This window comes from Eremomyces bilateralis (assembly GCF_010015585.1).
Source record: "Eremomyces bilateralis CBS 781.70 unplaced genomic scaffold P152scaffold_3, whole genome shotgun sequence".
NCBI classification, from domain to species: Eukaryota; Fungi; Ascomycota; class Dothideomycetes; order Eremomycetales; family Eremomycetaceae; genus Eremomyces; species Eremomyces bilateralis.
Window position 1 is genome coordinate 472,825 of NW_022985069.1, and position 20,511 is coordinate 493,335.

Below are 20,511 nucleotides of genomic sequence, written 5' to 3' on the forward strand. Positions count from 1 at the left end.
TTTATTCTACTTCAATAACCTGCGTCAGCCTGCGCATTCCGCTTTAAACGAATATCACGATCGATTGAATAGGAACACAGATCTTCCAGGTAAGAATTAGAATGATCATAGAGCTACGGGGTGGGCTACTCATGTTTACGATAGGTATAGAATGATGGTAGCGGACAGCACTGAAACCGTGACAGTTACGACATTCGGTCTGAACACCGCACCAAGTCCCGGCTTCTCAAGAGAAGGTGAAGTAGCATTGACGACCCTGTACCATTCCATTATTAGCTCCCATCGAACCTCAGTGATATATAAATAATGCTTACGGAGCGACGTGAACCACCCAGTCCCGCCCCGATTCATTGACAAAAAATGGATGCGTCACTTCAGAAGCCAAGATGCCATTCCGCGATCCATCTTTTAGAAATTGGAGGAAGTTCGCCGACACATCGATGTAGCGCTGGAGGGCCACCTGCGGGTCGATGGTCGCGTTGCCGGCACCGCTATCGAATGCAGTGATGAGGTCTCCGGCCAGGATTGGGGCGTCGGATACTGATACATGTGCGGTTCCCACTTGTTACGGTTAGCATGCGGACGGAGACCATTCCCCATGGTGTACCTACGATTCGTCATGAACCAGCTACCGTTTGTCTTCTGCAGGGAATCTTCGGCGATTCGTTTGACCAGATCGAAATGATTCTGGCCGTCGAGCAGGGCGGGTATCAGGGACCATTCGAGAGAGTCGGCCACCAAGAGAGGAACGGACACGTTTCTGTTCAGGGGACCACTCAATTTACCACTGCGGGATCGATTAGTCTCAACAGCGTGGAACTTGGGGTTCAGAAGCGTACGGATCAAAAACAATTGAAGCAGTGAATGAGTCCACCAGTGTTAACTCTCCCCCGAGAGAATCCATCTGTTCACCAAAGTCAGTCAAAAGCGAGAGTGCGCGCAATTCCACGTACAGTAGAAGTAGCTCCGAATGAATGCCCACTGGCTACAAGATGAGTAAGGTCCAGGCGGCCTTTCCAATTCGCCAAATCTCTGCCTTCATTGCGGGAGTTGCTGCGATAGGTCCCCCCCCCACCCCCGTCATTGATAGCCTCTATCATCTGGACCACCTCGTGGACTTCTCCTTGCCGAAAGGTCCGCTTCACCATCGTGAGGTTCAATTCCGACGGAACCGGCCTGCGCACCGTCAGTTGGAGCGCCGATCCCACATCGCGAAGAGCACCTACTCCACATCCTCGGGCCGGAGGTACGTCAGATTTCTCTCCTGCCCATCTTTAGGGCGGATCACCGTCCCAGCAGACGTGCCATCTCGATGCTGAATCGCAACGACCACATTTCCCCGACTGGCGAGCTCGCCGCAGAAGATCGAATACCACGTCGACAGCGACGTATCGCCATGGCTGAAGACAATGACAGGAAATGCCCCGCCGTCGGGAGAGAGCGGTGCGTCGACCTGCGCCGGGATCGTGACGTTCCCTCCGAGAACTTGCAGCCCCGCCAAGATGACCGATGGATCACCGAACCCTCCCGCTTTCGCGAACCCTTCGGCGATGACTTCCAGGGGTCTGGGTAGCCAGGGATGCGGCGCTTGGGAAGCGTTCGCATAGTCTTTCGCGGTCGGATAGTAGATGGACGTCAAGACGGTTTCGAGCTGCTCCGATTGAGATGCTGATAGCATGGGATGGCTTGCCACCACTCACATAAAAGGCTCTTTGATCCGTCCCCTTTAAGGTATAATTACTGAATGTCGCGCCGTTCCCGGGGACCTCGACGTCTATTAGGCCGACGCCATAGGGCCCGGTATACGCAGGCAATTGCCCAAGGACTTGAGACACAAAACAAAGGACGGATATGGAGAATCGCATTATGAACAAGCAACTAGATGAGAAAAAGAGGGAATATGTCAAAAGCAATATCGCTTAGGGTACTTTATATTTACTGGTACAAATCCAAGGTACGGAAATGCAAAACTCGCCATAGAAACAGACATCCAAACAGAGCATGAGGCTTCAAGTATCCTAACCATCGCAGGTGGGAATAAGGATTCTCGAGTACATGGGACATTTGCCGCTCTTCGTGGAATCAGCCAACCAACGCGTCATTTCCCTCTTCATGTCTCACCCTCTTTTGGAGGGGGCCACGGCCACCAACAGGAACGCTGAGGGTTCCCAGAGTGACTTCTCTAGATGCGCTGATCATCTCCTTTCAGAGTTTTGACGGATCAAGACTCAAAATCATTTGAGGCTTCTCTCCCTTTTTCTCATGATCAAGGGTCAAGGAATTCATTCGGTTTATTTCCGTGGATTCTTTGAGACCGGATAGAAACAATTCGAATCCTAGGCAAGAATCCTTCGCTATCATGGTTGGCTTCGTCGTCGAATATTGAGATTCGAGGCTTTGCTGTCTACCAACCCCTTCCCAGTAATGTTTCCATTAATACTCCGTACCGTCATGGATTCTGGGCCCAGGAATTCATCTCATTGTTGAAGGATTTAACAGCTCCATGATGATTTGGTCTTGGCAAATGAAGGCTCCCGGGTCCCCATTCAAATTGCGCGGTCCGTTGCCCTTCCACGCGACGAACTTTCTAAAGCTAGACTCTGCACAAACCTTTTGATATTGGAGAGAAAGAGAGTGGCCATGATTTTATCAGGACCGGAATTAGAATATTATTGACTTTCCAGGTCGGCAATCTCGAGAGCAAGTGGTTCATATTTTCTTCTTGTTGTCCCTTAATATTACTCCGTCCATATTAGTCCATACATTGACAGGTCGCGTCACGCGTGCTTTTTACTGTAGTGCTTCCTAATGGTTGCGGCGAATAGGGGATTTCTGCACCGCCGTTTGCGATTTGTCGATCTTCGACTATTCAGGGACCCTCTTAATTATAAATTATGTGCCGTTCAAGAGCACAGGCTCCGAGGCCGCAGCTAACCTGTTTTTACTTGCGAGTCCTTCAGACTTCACAACTTCAGATCCTCATCCACAATCCAGCAATTTGCAACAAGCTCTGACATGTACCTCAGAGCGATTGGTTTCAAGTCTGAAAACGGATGAAGCGTATATTGAAAGTTTTGGGTTCGTTGGCAAAAGCCAATCTTTCTTTACCCAAAGTCCATCAAGTTTGATTTTCATTGATGTCGAGTTCGTAATAACATTGCTTGAGAGCTGAGGTCCGTTCTTGTCAGGATGTAGGCAAATTTGGAGGTCCTGAAACATACCCCATACCCACCGTTGCAAGATACGGGTAGTCTGCCGCACCGTCCCAGCTCATAGGTCAATACCTACGCACGAAGCCAAGGATACCTGTTCGGTAAGCATAAGATGAGGATGGGCATACAGGCATGTCACGATGGTGACGAAGTGGCTGAGGCTCTCTCGCGGGCTTTCTCTCGCTTCATGGTCCTTATAATCTTTCAACTGTATGTCTTCAGGGACAAAGTACGGGGTAAGTATGGATCCATATCGTACTTCTGCTTCATCAAGGTTCGGTTCGTTTGAGACTAGCGATCATGTTCAAGATGATATATTTGGCAAGGCGTGTCCGTCTCGATATCAGGTAGCTCAACGTTTAATCCATTGTATGGTATTTGAACGAGTCGTTCCTTTGATATGCGTTGTTGAGCAATTCGTCAAGCAGTCATTCATTCATTCATTCATTCATTCATTCATTATGTTTTGCTATACGCTCCTTAGCATTGTTGTTCTTTCGCTCCTTTTTACTACTTCTTATGCAATTGAGCTTCAGGAGATCCGGCCATGGGACCACATACGGTCGTCTCGGCCGCTGGACAAAAGATTGAATCCTGCTCTTAGCCTAGAGAACTTTCATTTGATGAGCACAGAGACTTTCCTGTGGGGGGGAATAGGTTAGTGGCTGCCCTTCACGCATCGTTGGGTTTCATTAACAGTTCCTAGATGGTAACGATGCTATTTTCGGAAACATGACGGTCGATATGCCTGGCAGTAATGAGAATATTCTGTCAATGGAAAGATTTGACGGAATGCTCAATAAGGTCGAGTGCGGGAACAATAGCATGACCCTTGGGTTTGTGGACGATGAGACTTTCAAATATGCCCAGCAAGTCTGGGACTGGGTGAATGGTTTTGACAATCGCACGTTTGTCATGTTCACCGGAAGAGGCGACTGCAGCAACAACAGTCGTCGGATGCCGTACTCGGTCCATAACATTCAATATGACGAGGTGGCTAACGTCGCATACTTGAATGCCACTGCTGGCAAATGGAAGGACCTGGTCCATACTTACAAGCTCCACGTCGGCAGCGTGGAAATGCCATCTAATGTCCATTCGAGGGACCTATCCAAAGACACTTCGATCAATCTCAATGCCGATCTCCGCTTTGGGGTCGGCATCTCATCCGGTCCCGTGTTTGGCGATTTCTCGTGCAATCCGTGCAAGACGTCCGGAAAGCTCAAGTTCGAGTTTGACGTGGAAACGGAGTTATTTATCCCCACCGGTTTGAAGTTCAAAACCCGTCCTCAAGGAGTGAAAGCCGAGGCCGGCATCCGACTAAGAGGTGGGGCGAAGATCGGCAGTACCGTTCCTGTTACGCGGATACCTATCGCAGAGGTCCCTCTTCCAGGAGGCATCAGCATCCCGGGCGATATCCTCAGTCTAGGACCCGTCCTCGACGTCGAGTTCGGCATCGACGTGTCCGGCGCGGAACTGGCCTTCGAACTAGCGACTGGCGCTACGGTTACGCTACCCAACGACGCGATCCTTGAGGTCGACCTCCTCGACCCGTCCAACAACAAATTCTCTGGCTGGAAGCCGGACGTCCAGATGAAGCCGCTCGACCTCCAAGCCCGCATCTCCACCAAAATCACCGCCTTCTTTCTCTGGGCCATCCAACTCGAAGCGGAGGTCCTCGGCCAAGGGGTCGAGACAGGACTGGAATTCCGGGCTCCCAACTTCGAGCTCAGTGGGCAGGTTGTCGCCAGCAAGAATGGCCACGCCTGCAATGAAAACGATAATAATCACTTTGCTTTCAGAGTGGTTCCGACATATGGCTACAGCTTCAAGTTTACGGTGGGAAAGATCCGTGGAAAGACGCCAGTCGATATCTCCCTTGCCCACGGCAGCTTCCCCATCGCCGAACCGTTTTGCTTCCCTTTCGATGAGGCTTCGTCAACTACCACGAAGCCCACAACTAAGGCGCCGTCGGCTACCACGAAGCCCGCAACTAAGGCGCCGTCGGCTACCACGAAGCCTGCAACTGAGGCGCCGTCGGCTACCAAGAAGCCTGCGAAATCCGACAAGGTCACTACCCGCGACAAAGCCTCATCGACCAGCCCTACCTCTGCCAGCCCGCCAACGTCGACTGGCAGCGGGAACAATTGCACAATCCAGTCTGGACAGAAGGGCGTCTGCATGGATCGGACAGCTTGCAAGGACAGCGGGAAAGGTGCGACACCGGGATTCTGCTTGGATGACCCGGTAGAGGTTCAGGTGAGGACAATTGTTTGAATGGGGAAAATATCATCAACTAATGTCATCTAGTGCTGCACGGAGTCAGACATCGGCTGGAATACGACCTCCGCCGACAGCGGAAGGACACATGGTCGGCATCGTCGGCATCGTCGGGAGGGGTTCCATTTCTCTTAGGTGGGGGATTTCGTGTATCGATATCTCAAAATTAATGAATAGAAATCGGAAAGGTATTCTCCAAGATGGAGGGGAGCAATCTGGATTAATTTCGACGCGCATTCGAGGCATAGGGCGAAGGTCTAGAGTCGATTTTCTCTCGGACGAGTTCATGCCCATGAATGGCGTTTCTCGGTTTCTGGTCGTCTGGAGTACAAATAATTGCCCAGGCTTGAATATATAGCCTTATATCCAACCATCCATTCGATTGCCAAATAGAGATCTTCAGGCTGTACGCCTGTACCACGTATTCTGCTATTCTTATGTCCCTGTTGCTAAGATTAGACCGGGCTATTCGGTCTATTTGGAAATCGAGCTGACGGGTCATGGGAAATTCCCCCCTTTCCCCATTCCGGTTTAGCGCCCCTCCTTTCGTGTTTAGCGCCACCAAGCCCCCAGAGTATTGCCTATCTTCGACTTTATTCCGTACCTAGTCGTTAAATCCTCTATATTCTGTATTGCAACTTCTCGTCAAAGAAAGCAAGAGCAGCAACACAGAGAGCATGAATACCCGTTTGCATCGTAGGTTGTATCACCGGCGCAAATCTCGCCGTATGGTTGGCAGGAATATCATCAATTCTCCCCTCTTTCCGCCTCTGATCCCACAGGGCTTCCTCTATTCCTCCCCAATGCCAAAACGCACACGGCCGACCCTGCGATGTTGCGAGGACCGAAAAATCCTCCGAAATAGTCGTAGTGGGTATATTTGCATCAAAGTCGTCTTCAAAATACTCCCTGAAGCTCTTCACGAGCGTTTTCATCATCGACTCGTCATTCACGGTGTTTGGCAGGTGCCGAGTCATTCTGAATACGGGAGCAACCGTCGAACCGCTTGCTTCGCATTCAGCCTTGACGATGCGCCGAATTGAGGCCAGAAGTTTCTCGCGGGTTTCCGGCCGCACGCTGCGTATGTCGACACCAATTTCCGCCGAGTCGGCGATGATGTTCTCGGTCTGACCGGCTTGCAAGCTCCCAACCGTCAGAACGGAAGTATCGCTTGGATTGATTTCTCTACTGATGACAGTCTGGAGGCGTACTACAACGTGAGCTGCCAGGACAGCAGGGTCAATCGTCCGATGTGGCTGTATATGTCAGCTCTTGAATGCAGTAGATAGTGTGTATATCCACCCACCTGCGACCCATGACCACCAACCCCAAATAGCGTAATTTTCATACTATCCGCCCCCGCCATAATCGTTCCCATTTTCGATCCCACACTCCCCGCCCGCATTGCCATTACATGCTGGCCGAGTACAAAGTCGGGCACCGGGATCTGGTGCTTACCATACAGGCCATCATCTACCATCGCCTTCGCTCCAGTGCCACGCTCTTCCGCAGGCTGGAACAGCACAATTAACGTCCCGCTCCACATCTGTTTAAGTTTGAGAAGCGTTTCAGCGGCAGCGAGGAGACACGTCACGTGCATGTCATGGCCGCACGCGTGCATCACCGGCCGCATGACTCCCTCGACGTCGGGCATGGTGACGGTGCTAGCGTAGGGAAGGCCTGTTGCCTCCAAGATTGGGAGGCCGTCCATGTCGGCGCGGAGAAGGATGGTTTTCCCTGGGCCATTTTTTAGCACGCCGACGACGCCATGGCCGCCAATGTTGGTGGTGATGTCGAAAGCCTGGAGACGCGATAGTTGGACTGCGATCGTTTTGGCAGTTTCAGCCTCAAGATTCGAGAGCTCGGGGTGCGCGTGGAAGTGCTTGTAGAGGGCCTCGTATTTCTCGGTGTTTATCGGTGCGTCGAGAAGTAGGTCGGTCAGAGAGCTGGCGACTCGACGATTTAAATCCATAATTGCAGATCGCAATGGCGGTGATTGCCTAGCACAAGGTCAAAAGATATTAGAATAGGGCAATTCTGGAACTTTCTAAAGGCTGAGATCTTTAGTTCTTTACTTACAGCTTTACTTACGGTTTACCTTATGACTTAAAGTCCTAGGCGGTTCTACACAAGGTAGATGGCAGTAGGATACAACTTGAGGGAAGCAACTCTCATGTAAATTATTACTGTACTTACAGTAAGCCGCATGTAAGACCCTCATGGTTGGAATTGCGGGTCCGTATTAACCCCGGTCGTGTGAGCTTTCTTCATCAGCGTGAATTTTAGTTATCCCGCGCTGAACAGTTGGACATTCCGTATCCTCGTGCCATATCTTCCCGTCTTCTTCGCAACCATTGACTTCTCTCGTTGACACCATTCTTGCCCGGCTCTTCTACTCACCTTCTGTAGACTGCATGGCTTCAACAGACGTCCCATCCTAGCATTCCGGCCCTTGTACCATCCCGCATACCACACGACCTCTCCTTTCCGGCGTGGCGGCCAGCCAAAGCACCTATGGCGATATCGGTGGTTTCTATATCGCGGCGGCGCATCACGCTGGTCGTCCTCGCCTTCCTCATGGTCTTCTTCCTCTTCCATTACTCACGTAACCCTCGGGGGCAGGAACCGTACCGGACCGTCGGGGTGCTCTCGAAAGAGGATGATGACGAGGAGAATCGATTGCGAAGACCGCAAAACCCGCTGCCCAAAGGACGGGATGGAAAGTTCCATTGGAGCACCGTGAAGTTACGGCATCCGATCCCGACGAAATCCATGAGGAAGGTGCCGGCGCCGAAGCTAGGGAAGATCCCTAAGATTCAGACGTCGTTCGATACAGAGCCGGAGTCGTTGAAGAAAGTGCGCTTGCAGAGATTGGAATATGTGAAGAACAATTTTACCCATGCGTGGGAGGGATATCGGTCCAAAGCCTGGTTGAGCGACGAGGTGCGGCCGATGTCTGGGGGACGATACAATCCTTTTGGAGGTTGGGCTGCGACGTTGGTCGACTCATTGGGTACGTGCTGAAGAATAGACTCCAATTGCAATATGCTGAATTTGAGCAGATACATTATGGATCATGGGCCTCAAGGACGAGTTCGACGATGCGGTCAAAGCCATTGCGAATATCGACTTTACGACAAGTAATTTGGACGAGATTAATGTTTTCGAAACCACGATCCGATACCTGGGGGGATTCTTGGCCGCATCCGATTTGACCGACGGACAATATCCGATTTTGTTGGAAAAGGCGCGAGAGTTGGGAGATATGCTTTATGTTGCATTTGATACACCAAACCACATGCCCGTCACACGATGGAGGTTCGCGGATGCCGTCAAGCGGACAAATGAGCAGGTCGCGTCGACAAATATGCTCGTCGCCGAGATCGGCTCCTTGACTTTGGAGTTCACGCGGTTGAGCCAGATCACCGGAGATCATAAATACTACGACGCAGTCCAGAGAGTGATGGATCACTTCGAATATCAGCAAGGCAAGACGAAACTCCCAGGAATGTGGCCGGTGGCCGTCAATGCGATGACCGCAGACTTCACACAATTTGGGGGCTTCACGATCGGTGGTATGGCGGATTCAGTGTACGAATACTTGCCGAAGGTCAGCATCCTCGCGCATGCATTGCTTGCGATCTATTGACACCTAACAGGAATTTGCTCTCCTTGGCGGTGGAATGGGCCAATACGAGAACATGTACAAGAAGTCCCTTGCAACAATGAAGAAGCATATCTTCTTCGCCCCCAACGTCGAGGACGATGTCGACATCCTCTTCCCCGGCGACGTCGACTCGGACGGCGAAACCCCCCTCTCCGAGCTCGAAACCGAACCCAAAGCCCAGCACCTCGGCTGCTTCGCCGGCGGCATGGTCGCTATCGGCTCCAAGATCTTCTCCCAGTCAAAAGACATGGCCATCGCGAAGAAGCTCGTCGAAGGCTGCCTCTGGGGCTACGAGCGCGGCCCGTCCGGCATCATGCCGGAGATCATGCACCTCCAGAAATGCCCAGCGAAGGGCGAATGCAAGTTCGACGAGCAGAAGTGGGAGAAGGGCGTCGCCGCCATGAACCCGGGCATGAACGAGGAGTCCCTGAGCGCGAAGATCGCCCGTCTGCGACTCGTGCCGGGGGTCACGAAAGTCGACGATCGGAGGTACATCTTGCGACCGGAGGCGATCGAGAGCATTTTCGTCTTGTACCGCGTCACGGGAGACACGAAGCTCATGGATCGCGCGTGGAAGATCTTCGAGACGATCGTCGCTGCGACGCAGACCAACATCGCCCATGCCGCGTTGGATGATTGCACGGCCGAAGATCCGGGGAAGACGAAGGTCGACCGGATGGAGAGCTTCTGGTTGGCGGAGACGCTCAAGTATTTTTACTTGCTGTTCGCCGAGCCGGACCTGGTGAGTTTGGACGAGTATGTCTTGAACACGGAGGCACATCCGTTGAAGAGACCGTCACGAGTTTGATGTTGCTCCGTGTTTTTCTAATCGATTCTTGTGAACATACGTTGGCGCCATGTTATCTCCGGACGTGCTTGGCGGGTGTCTTGCATTTGGGATATTAATCTGGGACGCCAGATTGCATCTGGCTTGTATAAATAGAATAGGGAATGGGCAACGGCGCTAGATGGTCGATACCCGGCGAGGTTGGATCGAGACCACTTTAGATACAGCTATACAGGCACTATTAGAGTGTCCGAAGCACCAGATCTTTGAAATTAATGAACATGATTGTTAAATCTAGAGGCATCCATCACATCAGTTCCTAAATATCATCTTGTCATCCTCTCGTCCGGTCGTTGCTCTACAAGCCTCTCAGTCGTCCAACTACCTTCTTTTCTTCGCAGCCACCTTGATCGCCCCTGGTTGTGGGTATTTGACCTCCGGCCGCTCATTAATCCACTTCCCAATTGCGTCCAAGAGATCCCTTGCGTCCCTTCCCCTGCCGTTGTCGACAACCCAGTTGTAGACCTCCCAGTGGATCGAGCTCATCAGTTCGAATTTCGCCAGGTATCCCAACTGACAGTTCTTTCGATCGCCGACTTCGTCATTCATGCCGTACTCAAAGAGGATTTGATGAATCCAGAGTCCATAAGCTCGAACTTGTAGATTGTACTTCCACGCCTGGACGTGTTCAGCGGCTTTACTGCTTAGTACTATTCGGCCGGGGCCGTCATGAGACAGCACGCCGTTGGGGCAGAGCGCGAGAGTCGTAGCGACTTCGGGCGTCTTATTGTCATCCAGCTGTGGTCCGACCCAGGAGGCAACTGGCTTCGAATGGTCGCCGAATGGGCTGGGCTCGAGAGCATATTAGTCAAGCAACCATCATTGGCACGCGAACGCGGTATAGAGCCCCTAGTCCATATGACAGTGTGTCAGACGGTTGTATCTTCACTCCTGCTTTTCTGGCCGACCTAGGATCGAATCAGCTAGGCTCTGCCATCACAAGAAAGCACCTCGAGCCCCATGAGTTTGCTACTCGTAAGACTTTGTTATCTGTGTCGGTTGCGCCTGTGGTGTGCATTGTCAGCATCCCTGGAACGGCAACTAAAGAAGGCAAGGTGCCATAATATACCACGGTGATATGGAAGAATGCCATATCAAGAAGAGTGATTTGTCGTATTGCGAGATTATACCGTCTGGGACAGTCAAGCGCCATTGCATTTGTACTGCACTTTGGGACCAAGAAACCAAAACGATCTGCAATTTCAGCTACAGGCTAAATCGATCCAACCCCTCTATATACTCCCTAAACCTCTGATCCCGACTCAACCCACACTCTAGAACCGCCATCCAACACAAAATCAACAACGACGGGAACCGCCCGGTCCAATACTTCAGATACCCATCCGGCAAGTCCCCTACCTTCAGCCGCACCTCCTCCGGCATGTCCGCGTAGTGGTTCTTCTTGTTCCGCAGCGCGCGCAGCAGGTCCAGCAGCCGCTCGCCCGAGTACTTCCGCTGCTTGCCGAGTGTGTCGATGAACGACCTGTGCAACCGCGAGAGGAAGTTGTTGCCGGCGTCCTTGAGCACCTCGGGGGCGTAGGATTCAAGGACCTGGAGATGCGGGGAGGGGGGGTCGCGCGGGAGGCTTTCCCAGTGGTCGGAGACGTCACAGAGGAAGGAGAGGCGTTTGGCGGGGGTCCAGAAAAAGGGATGGTTCATGACCTGTTTGGCGGTCGGGCGGTCCTCGGGCTTCGGCATGAGCATCCATTCAATCAGTTGGAGGGGCTCCTCGGTGTCGGGGCCGAGGTTTTTCAGCTTGCTGAGGTCGAGGAGGCCTTTCTTGATGTTGACCTCGCGCATCACGCTCCAGGAATCGTCAGAGGATTCAAAGGGGTGGGCGCCGTTGGTGAGGACGTAGTAGAACACGCAGCCGAGCGAGAAGATGTCCACCGAGCGCTTGAAGCCGGGGGTGATCGCCTCGGTAGAGTTGGTCGAGTTGCGCGAGTCTTCCGCGGTGCTGGAGTTTCTCCCTTCGCCGCTATGAGGGCGAGAGATCAGTTCAGGGGCTTTCCATCCGACCGTCCCCGCATTGCCCGTCGTCGGACCTAATGTAGACTGGTTGTCGGGTAAAGTCTTGCAGAGTCCAAAATCGGAAATCACCAAGCGAGCTCCCTTGGTTTGGGTCTTCTTCGGGTGGGCAATAAGAATATTCTGCGGCTTGATGTCCCGGTGGATAACCCTCAGACTGTGCAAGTGGTTCAGTCCATCGGCCAGTTGGTACAGAGCGGCAGGAACATTCAAATTGATCTGGTTCTTGAGCTCCAGCTGCTGCTCATTCAGGCCGTTAATTCCACAGCCATCCTTGAAAAGGTCGAACAGCGAAGCCTGGCAGAGCTCGACTGCAATGTAGAGGAAATTCGGGTCTTTTTGCTGGCAAAAATATCGGATGACGTTGGAGTGGTAGTCGCTCTGCTGAAGTAAGGAGACTTCTTGCAATGCCAACTCATAGTATTGTGGAAGCATCCGCTTTATTGCAACTTGTCGGCCCTATTCAATTGTGTCAGAATGTGGGACTCAGAAGAGGGTGAACCAAATGTGTTACCTCGAATGTTCCCTCGCAAACAATAGTCCCACCGCTACCATAGCCCAAAATCTTATCCTTCCAGACAACCAGGTTATTCAATTGAAGAGTACCGCCAACATCAGAAACTCCTTCAACACCGACACTAATCTCATCAGGTTGGATACCTGGGTCGCGATTGAGTTGCATCACCCCCTCGACAACCTTCTCAATTGAATCGTCCGCTTCATCTTCAGCGATCTTGGTTGCCTTCTTTCGTCGTCGGCCACCCCGCGTTCCGCGATGTGCCTTCTTCTTCTTCGGTGTGTCGGGACTGCCTTCACCATTTGCGTCGGGAGCTGCGTCTTCCGCAGTTTCAGGTGAAGCCCGAGCCTCTGTTCCATCCGCTTCATCGGCAGCTGGATCTGTTCCTTGTGTTTCGGTTCTCTCGAGCAAGTTCTCGGTATCGGTGTCAGCGTCTGCGAATCGAACAGACTTTCTCTCCACCTCCAAGGGCGCATTCTTTGCGGCGAGTCGAGAGTTGTCGGGTTCCACTCTAGTAACTGTAATGTTATTGTCCGGCATCAGAACGGAGGGTTTCGCTTTCTCGGCCCAAATATTGGACGTCAACGTGGAAATGGTAGAGGAGTCCTTTAACGCCACAGCTAATGCGACGACCAGGAAGGACATCACGGTAAAGAACACTTGGGGGGTTATCCACGACGAATTCTTCTCGTTCGGCGGGCTTGTCCGATTGTAGGCAAGAGCCGGGTCCTCACTTGCAGGTTGGTAATCGATAATCCCCACAAGGTCTCGCGGCCCTTCAATCGTTGGAACCCCCGTGCCCGAGCTGCCTCCTGATGACGGCGCAAATAGGTTATGCACACCAACGAGGTCCGCACAGCCGCCATGAATGGGATTTGACCAGAAGTCGGTCTCGCCGTCTAATACAGATGGCTCGCCAGGGACATAACACTTCGCTCGAGCTGCCCCATCGGTGACGCTTGGATAGTGCATTTCGCTCAATGCATACCACGAGCCATGGTCTGTGCGGTTGATGAAGATGGAATCGATATTGTCCAAGGGGTCGGTCGTCGGATTCAGAGTGTTGGGAGCGACCGGCTGCTGGAGCACCACGAGTGTGGCATCGCGCGTATCTGCATTGACAGGTCGAGCGACATCGAAGACCTGCGCTACAGGAGAATGCGTGAACTTCTTCGCATATACCAGCCGCTCTGGAGTGCGAAGTCCCTCTTCGATTTTGTTCGTCTGGTGGTGCTTGTACTCGAGAGCCATGATGCTACCATCGTATCGAGTGTACACATACCGCTTGTCCATTGTGAAGGAGTATTGAGCTTGAAGGTCGCGGTCTCGGATGTTCGGCGTCCACTCGAAGTACTTGATGGTGCAGATCTTGGCACCCGTATCACCATTCTGTATTCCAACTGTGTACTCGGTTCGACCGAGTAAAATGGTTGGAGTCGGTTCACACTCGTCGTCTTCATCCTCCAACGATTCCAGGCGTCGGAGAGGTTTGCATTTGTCGCCTGGAGTGGTGACTCCAGAATTGCCCGCGCTGAAGAATTTCAATGCGGATCCATCGGTAGCGTTCAATGTATAAAGGGTATTCCGTTTCTCGGCCGTATAGACGAACTGAGAATCTTCGGAAGCGTAAGGGGAGAGTTCCTCCGCAAGTTGTCGGACTGTTAAATGGAGGTTCTTCATCCCACCCTCAGAGTGGGGATCGAACAGGTAAAGCGCCCCATCCAGTGAGGGCTCTACTATCCACATGAAGTCATCTTCCCGGTTTTTGGAAAGGATTCCCACTTCGGTCATGTGTTCATCTTCATATCCATCACGGAATCCATCATCGTCATCACCTTCCTCTTCACCACCCGATGTGGGTGTTCTCCGCGAGGAATTGTCTCGATGATACATCGTCTGCACCATCGACGTCTCGGAATAAAACCTCCACACCTCATCCCCTGTATCTCTTTTCCTCGCATATATCGCCCCATCAACGGTCGCCAGAAGCACTAGGTTTTCAACTTCCCAATCCTGCAGTGATCGCGCTCGAGGTGCCCTGACTCCGCGGCCTCCGGCGAGGCCATCGTATCGTTCAGCAGACAAGTCTGGGCGGGACCCGGCAGCGGATCGTGCAGATTGGGAGGCTCGGACAGCCCGACCCCGGGAGACTCGTTCTTCCACGGGGTCGTAAGCTGGAGCAAGTGTCGCAACGGCGCCATCGTTTTCGATGTTCGGGACATATACCGGTGTATCTCGACCGCGAGGTTGGGTCAAGCGGTCATGTTCGGATAACTTCTCTCGGTCCGCGGGATGCATGGCATCCTGACGCGAGGAGATGGTGCGGAGGATGGAGTCGGCATCGTCGGAAGGAGCGCGATGCTCGCGGACCGAACCGGCTTGGGGCTGCTGCTGCGGAGCAGCCGCAAGGGAGGCGGTGGCAAGGGAGGAGAAAAGGAGAGCAGTGAGGACGAGGTTCTTCTTGGACGATCGGCCTGTGCTCGAGTTGGGCATGGCGAACTGGCTCTACGTTGAATGGGACCAGTTCGCGAAAGTGGATGCCTGGCGGAGGCTCATGGAGCGAGAGACGTGAAGCATCCGCTTGTGGTTGGATGCCAGCAGGAATAGAACACTTTGAAGTAAATTCGAGTTCGGCAAGATTTCGTATAGATAGAACGAAGGGAAGGGAGAAGAAAGTCCACGAATCCTTTCGGAGGTCGGGGGATGGCTGAGGTTGGACGGATGGTGTGCGACTTGGAGGAAGGTGGTGAGACTGGAGAGTGGAGTAACTTATTGTGGCTAATCCTGCGATCTGATTGGCCCCAACTCGGTCGCTCCCGCCGCCAACACTCTTGCACGTGATTCTCAACGGAGTTCAACCCACAGGCAATCTTTGGCGCTTCGATCGAGGGAAGATGTTCTAGACGTTATCGACAATAGCAATGACAATAGCAACGGGGAAGAGGAAGGAAAGAAGGTGGAGGAGGAAGAATTGACGAAGGAATGCAAATCGGGCGAAAGGCACATGCAATTCTCAAACGCACCAACGCACTCAAAAATTCCTCAGCCAAGGCAACCAACCCCTTTGCAGGCATCCTGATTCCTGTCTTGTCGGGCCCTCAAGCGGTCAAGCCTAAACACGACCCCAATCTATTCTCGTTCCCCCGCAGATTCGCTCCCTTGATCCTTAGTGTGCCGCGGTTTTCGAATGCTCCGGAACCATGGAGACACGATGCTACTAGGTCCAGGCCCGCAGAGGGCAGCTATTTCCCCAACGTCCCGATGCCTGAAACTGTAAATTGTGGATGTGCTGGTTAAGCGTCCGACCGATTGTTACGGAGTACAGACGCTCCGGAAGGCAATAGCCAATAAGTGAACAACTGGTGGCTGGGACGGATGGCGGGCAAGTTAATTTATTCACCGGCAGGGGGATAACGGACATTTTCATCTGCTTCAGGATCCGATGTTTTCTTTCTGCTCCAGTCGACGTCAAAACTATAGTACCGGTACGCAGTTTACAATAGAGCTTTCCAGCCTCCCGTTGTCGGTCTCTCCAACCCCAGATGGTCGACCACCAGCCCAAGATGACTGAATCCCCAAAATCCATCCGTCTCCCCGTTCGAATTCGTCGCTATTCAACCAGTTAATCGATCTATTCGTCCGCATATATGTCTTTCGTCAACTCACCCACGAAATAGGGGATGCCAAAGGCACCCTCCTCCACCGACGTGGACGTCCGCTTGGTCAGCAGATCCTTCACGTCCTTGTCGTTCGCCTTCCGCAACATCTCCTTCGTCGCCTCCTCGCCGATGACCTTTGCGAATGCCGCGCCGTGCACCTGAGTCTCGGCGATGGGCTTCCCCAGCACCCAGTACTCATGGTACAAGGCGTCGATGACCTGCGGCAGCTTGTCCGCGTACGGCGAGACTGAGAACGCCGTCAAGGCGCGTTGAACCTGGTTTCCCGTGTCAATTACGATGAATTTATACGAAGCGGAAGGAGCACTTACCGGCAGCGTCCTTGCAGGGAACCCAGCGGGTGTGCCGCCGATGGGGATATTGAAGAGCTTCGCCCAACGTTCGCGCTCTTTGTTGATGTACGGGCCCTTATCTGCGTTTCGTGTATCAGTCTCTCGTGGGACAAATGGAGACGGATCGTCGCTTACTCTTGATCATGATCGGGGCGGCGTTGCCGCACTCGTTCAGGATGCCTCCGAGGAGGATCGGCACGTATGTAACATCGCATTGTTTGAAGAGTGGGAAATTATGTGGCAAGTCAGTACACAGTAATGCCTATTGGACCTCATGTAGAGTTCTGTCAAATATGAGAGCTGTTGTAGGGATGAGATGATGTGATTTGTGATCGATATAAGATCCGCGCTTTGGGACTAGATTAGTCGAATCAAACTTACATGCAGTGCATAAAATGCAATGTAAGCGAATGGACTGACGACTATAAGATCTTGTCAGCCGCTATTACTTTTCTAAAACAGTCGCGTTTCGTTTGATCTTGATGTTGAATCGAGAGCTAGTAGGGAGTAAAGGGTCACTCACTGTCCACATAAAGTTTGAGTTGCGGCCGTGCCATGTTCAAAGTTCTCGGTTCTTTCTGCTTAAAAACGTCTGGCTAGTGTCGTAATGTGTTTTCTGATGAACTTCTGGCTTCAATTTATATATCTTCCAAGTTTCAATGTCTACAAATGTCGATTCTAGGGCGCAAGTTCATCGGCATCGCTCCAGATATGTGACGATCTGTCACCTCACCCCTCTTCCTCGGTCCAACATCTAGCTCGGTTTAGCCAGGTTGGTACTGGTATTCTTGCATCTGCATACCAAGTACCATTATCCCTAATAGACGTAGGGCGCGTGTACGGGTATCGCCGAATTCGAATTGAATCTGGATACGAGATACTTCAGCTCTCCGCTTTCCGGTCCCGCGTCCACAGGCAAGAGAACGGGCATCTCTAGGAACCCCGACGGCGTTGATTACTATCCAATCTCAAATACACAGTTCCGCTTCACGCCAAGAGAGCACAGAAACTAATCAACCCCCATTTCATAAATTTCTTTATCTCATCGTTCAATGAAATACAACAAATCAACCATCCAGCCCGTACTCGCTAATTAGCCTCTCCGCCCCCGTCTCCCCAACCAGATATGCCCAGCTCACGGTGTGGGCATTCGGTACAAACGGAAGAACGCTCAAATCGATGACTCGCAGTCTTTCAATGCCCTTCAATCTGAATTTCGTATCCACGCATGCCCGCTCATCCTCCCCCTTTCCCATCCGTACCGTGCAGCTCATATGCCAAGTGGAGGAGACGTTCCCCTTGATGAACTCCCAGATCGCTTCATCCGACTCATCCGCCGGAACGAGATACGGCTTTACCATATCCTTCTGCAGCGACGAATTCTTGACGATCTCGAGAGCATATCGGATCCCGCGAATCGCGTTCTGCTTGTCGTAGGGATTGGTAAGCAGCTGCGGGTCGCAGAGCGGCGCATCCGCGGCGTTCCTGCTCGCCAGCGTGACGCTCCCGGTGGATTGCGCCGTCATCCCGACCGGCGTGAGACTTAAGTAGCTCTTCCCCCCTTCCGGGGGGAACGCCGGCACAGCGGCGATGACCTCCATCGTCGGCACTGCGGGCTGCGAGATGTATTTCTGGACCTCTGCCGGCAGGAATTTTGCCTCGGGCGTCGCGACCGTGGCGGGATCGTGGATCCAGGCCATGATGCAGGAGTTGTTGAAGGTCGTAAGGGGTCCGGTGCCGTTGCGGAGAAATTCCTCCTTGGCCCGGGCCATTTGTGATGGATCTTCGAGCGCGGGGCGGTCGTCCCAGCCGGGCTTCATTTCCCAGACCACAGACGTGCCGTAATGGTCTTGCAAGTTTTGTCCCACGTCGGGTATGTCGAGAAGGACGGGGATGTCGTGTTCCTTCAGGTGCGGTGCAGGCCCGATACCCGATAGCATGAGGATCTTTGGAGTATCCAGTGCACCGGCGGAGAGGATCACCTCCTTGGTCGCAGAGACTATGCCATATTAGCCACGGATCGGAGTGTCTGGATAAAGGGCTTACATGTTTCTCCATTCACTACGACACCAGTGACTTTCTTGCCTTCCAACACGATCTTGCTCACCTGAGAATTTGTTTTGATGGTGAGATTCGGAGGAGTGTCTTTCAAAAACGACGAAGCAGCAGTGGTCCGGTATGATTGCTTTGCGGTGGACGGAATGAATCCCACTCCGAGTGGATCACCAGAATTGAGATCTAGATTTCCCTTGAGCCCTTGAACGCCGCTCTCAATCATAGCGTCGACGATTCCAACATAATTCTTCTCCGCCTCCGAAGCAAACATGGTATCCATCGAACCATTATTCCCATGGCTGTAACCGTCAAAGTCGACATACTTCTCTACTGCGGACGCCGTATTCTTCGCGTAGTTTTCAAACTTCTTAATCCGTCGTTGCGACTCCGACCAGTTGAAGAACGGATCATCCACCTTCCGCGCCCATTCATCATAGTCCTCTTTCGGTCCCCGAGTATAGCAACAGAAGTTGATGAGGGTCGACCCTCCCAGGCCCTTGCCTCGGGAGTAGTCGATTTGGCGATTATCCAATGCTTCCTGCGGCGTTGTCTTGTATCCCCAGCCCATCTGAGGATGCGTCACCCATGTCGCGTAGCGATCCGCGAGCAGGCGATTTTCTGGCTCGTTATAATCGCCCCCTGCCTCGAGGAGCAGAACGGTTGGCCGCTGTTTGCTCTTCGCGAGGCGGGATGCCACAACGGAGCCCCCGGGACCGCCTAAAAGTGGTCAGCATCAGCTTCTAAGATCGAGACTATGTTCGACTCACTTCCAACCACAATGAAATCATATTGGGCTGCCATGATTTTAGCTTGAGGTATATCTTAATAAAGTATGGAGGCCACCGCTGGTGGTCTTCGGTTTCTCTGGAGTGTAAATATTGAATTGTAGCAGCATCCTACGTGTTGGCCCCTTTATATGCTCAACCCATGATGATGTTGTCCGGTCACCGGTTTCTCCTTCAGGCTAGGATGTCCTATGATCTTTCGAATCTACTGATTTGCGCCCCATATAAGCTCTACCCGGTAGATGTTTTTCGGGTAAATAGTTTATGTGAGACGCACCCTGCATCCAGCTCTTCTATCCCCGCCCTTGGTTCGTTGGCTGAAGCTTAGCTAATCATCCTCAGTTTTGAGGACGCTCCCTATATAGGAGCGCCCACACTCCAAACGGGATTGGGGGCCAAATGGGATTGGGGTCCAGACGGGATTGGGAGAGAGAGAGAGAGAGATTCATACGCCCGTCAGGCCTCTCGGCGAGGCCCATGTGGGGAACTACCTAAGCTGACTAATTACATACATTGGTGCCTTGTGGCCTTGTGCCCCCATTTTCTATCTTCGGTCTTCTAACTAGCTTCTATATCTGCGGCTAACATAGGGAAATATAGACGGGATTGGGGTCCAGACGGGATTGGGGTCTAAACGGGATTTAAATACAATCTGTCACGTGACTCACAAACCCTTGCGCTAGTGCACTGAACCAAGAGGTCAACAATACGTAATATATTGTTCTTTTCCGGGGCAGAGGCAAGAACCAATCGTCAAGGGAGCCTCGGCGGCTCTAGGCCGGAAGCGGGTAGTCTTGAAACGGATCGGCCGAAGGCGGGGAGTTCGATACGAAGTTTACAAAACCAACACGTGAAAATCATCAATCATGTGATTTAAGTTTGGGTAGAGAAGACAGTTACCTCAGCAAGCTCAGGCCATTGTGGTAGTGCCTGAGGCAACGAACCGCGCTATACCTAATTGGTATGGTCCTCGACCAAATAGCCTGAGGATCCTGTCATTGATTTTCGGCCTGAGTCGAGATCGTTTGTATGAGAGCAATTTAATCACTTCAACCTCGTTTTCCTCCACAACGAGCTATCACACAGTAAAATTGACACGTTCAATCGAATC

At 52.3% G+C, this 20,511-nt stretch overlaps 7 protein-coding genes across 7 annotated transcripts; 2 read left to right on the forward strand and 5 right to left on the reverse strand.

Annotated features, from left to right (window-relative positions):
- Positions 1-310: 310 nt before the first annotated feature.
- P152DRAFT_390174 (uncharacterized protein) lies at positions 311-1,865 on the reverse strand (the record flags this gene model as incomplete). The annotated part of the gene is made up of 6 exons (XM_033676028.1): positions 311-561; positions 612-787; positions 840-904; positions 954-1,176; positions 1,227-1,651; positions 1,701-1,865. 6 exons carry the CDS (start codon positions 1,863-1,865, stop codon positions 311-313), a joined length of 1,305 nt encoding a protein of 434 aa, XP_033537097.1.
- Positions 1,866-3,915: 2,050 nt separating this feature from the next.
- Positions 3,916-5,895, forward strand: P152DRAFT_455181 (uncharacterized protein). The gene has a single exon (XM_033678743.1). It carries the CDS (start codon positions 3,945-3,947, stop codon positions 5,487-5,489), a length of 1,545 nt encoding a protein of 514 aa, XP_033537098.1. The 5' UTR covers positions 3,916-3,944; the 3' UTR covers positions 5,490-5,895.
- A 54-nt stretch (positions 5,896-5,949) lies between these two features.
- Positions 5,950-7,774, reverse strand: P152DRAFT_186498 (amidohydrolase). The gene is made up of 3 exons (XM_033674219.1): positions 7,572-7,774; positions 6,799-7,492; positions 5,950-6,748 (listed from the first exon to the last, which is right to left on the reverse strand). The coding sequence occupies exons 2-3, from the start codon at positions 7,462-7,464 to the stop codon at positions 6,113-6,115; spliced, it is 1,302 nt and encodes a 433-aa protein (XP_033537099.1). The 5' UTR covers positions 7,465-7,492; positions 7,572-7,774; the 3' UTR covers positions 5,950-6,112.
- A 295-nt stretch (positions 7,775-8,069) lies between these two features.
- Positions 8,070-9,967, forward strand: P152DRAFT_390955 (glycoside hydrolase family 47 protein; the record flags this gene model as incomplete). The annotated part of the gene is made up of 3 exons (XM_033676069.1): positions 8,070-8,505; positions 8,552-9,102; positions 9,152-9,967. 3 exons carry the CDS (start codon positions 8,070-8,072, stop codon positions 9,965-9,967), a joined length of 1,803 nt encoding a protein of 600 aa, XP_033537100.1.
- A 985-nt stretch (positions 9,968-10,952) lies between these two features.
- P152DRAFT_455184 (uncharacterized protein) lies at positions 10,953-15,499 on the reverse strand. The gene is made up of 3 exons (XM_033678744.1): positions 12,549-15,499; positions 11,076-12,493; positions 10,953-11,011 (listed from the first exon to the last, which is right to left on the reverse strand). The coding sequence occupies exons 1-2, from the start codon at positions 15,042-15,044 to the stop codon at positions 11,213-11,215; spliced, it is 3,777 nt and encodes a 1,258-aa protein (XP_033537101.1). The 5' UTR covers positions 15,045-15,499; the 3' UTR covers positions 10,953-11,011; positions 11,076-11,212.
- A 546-nt stretch (positions 15,500-16,045) lies between these two features.
- Positions 16,046-17,117, reverse strand: P152DRAFT_390091 (thioredoxin-like protein; the record flags this gene model as incomplete). The annotated part of the gene is made up of 6 exons (XM_033676023.1): positions 16,046-16,161; positions 16,218-16,485; positions 16,540-16,640; positions 16,696-16,822; positions 16,942-16,982; positions 17,084-17,117. The coding sequence occupies 6 exons, from the start codon at positions 17,115-17,117 to the stop codon at positions 16,046-16,048; spliced, it is 687 nt and encodes a 228-aa protein (XP_033537102.1).
- A 510-nt stretch (positions 17,118-17,627) lies between these two features.
- P152DRAFT_464325 (alcohol oxidase) lies at positions 17,628-19,416 on the reverse strand (the record flags this gene model as incomplete). The annotated part of the gene is made up of 3 exons (XM_033680558.1): positions 17,628-18,559; positions 18,607-19,332; positions 19,383-19,416. The coding sequence occupies 3 exons, from the start codon at positions 19,414-19,416 to the stop codon at positions 17,628-17,630; spliced, it is 1,692 nt and encodes a 563-aa protein (XP_033537103.1).
- Positions 19,417-20,511: the final 1,095 nt, after the last annotated feature.

What these genes read in the sequence shown, in the direction of transcription:
- P152DRAFT_455181 (XM_033678743.1), top strand. Translation starts at nt 3,945, where the DNA reads ATGACGGTCGATATGCCTGGCAGTAATGAGAATATTCTGTCAATGGAA.
- P152DRAFT_186498 (XM_033674219.1), bottom strand. Translation starts at nt 7,464, where the DNA reads ATGGATTTAAATCGTCGAGTCGCCAGCTCTCTGACCGACCTACTTCTC. An exon ending in TTGGTGGTCATGGGTCGCAG is followed by an intron (nt 6,749 to 6,798) that starts GTGGGTGGATAT and finishes TGACATATACAG; the next exon opens with CCACATCGGACGATTGACCC.
- P152DRAFT_455184 (XM_033678744.1), bottom strand. Translation starts at nt 15,044, where the DNA reads ATGCCCAACTCGAGCACAGGCCGATCGTCCAAGAAGAACCTCGTCCTC. An exon ending in TTTGCGAGGGAACATTCGAG is followed by an intron (nt 12,494 to 12,548) that starts GTAACACATTTG and finishes ACAATTGAATAG; the next exon opens with GGCCGACAAGTTGCAATAAA.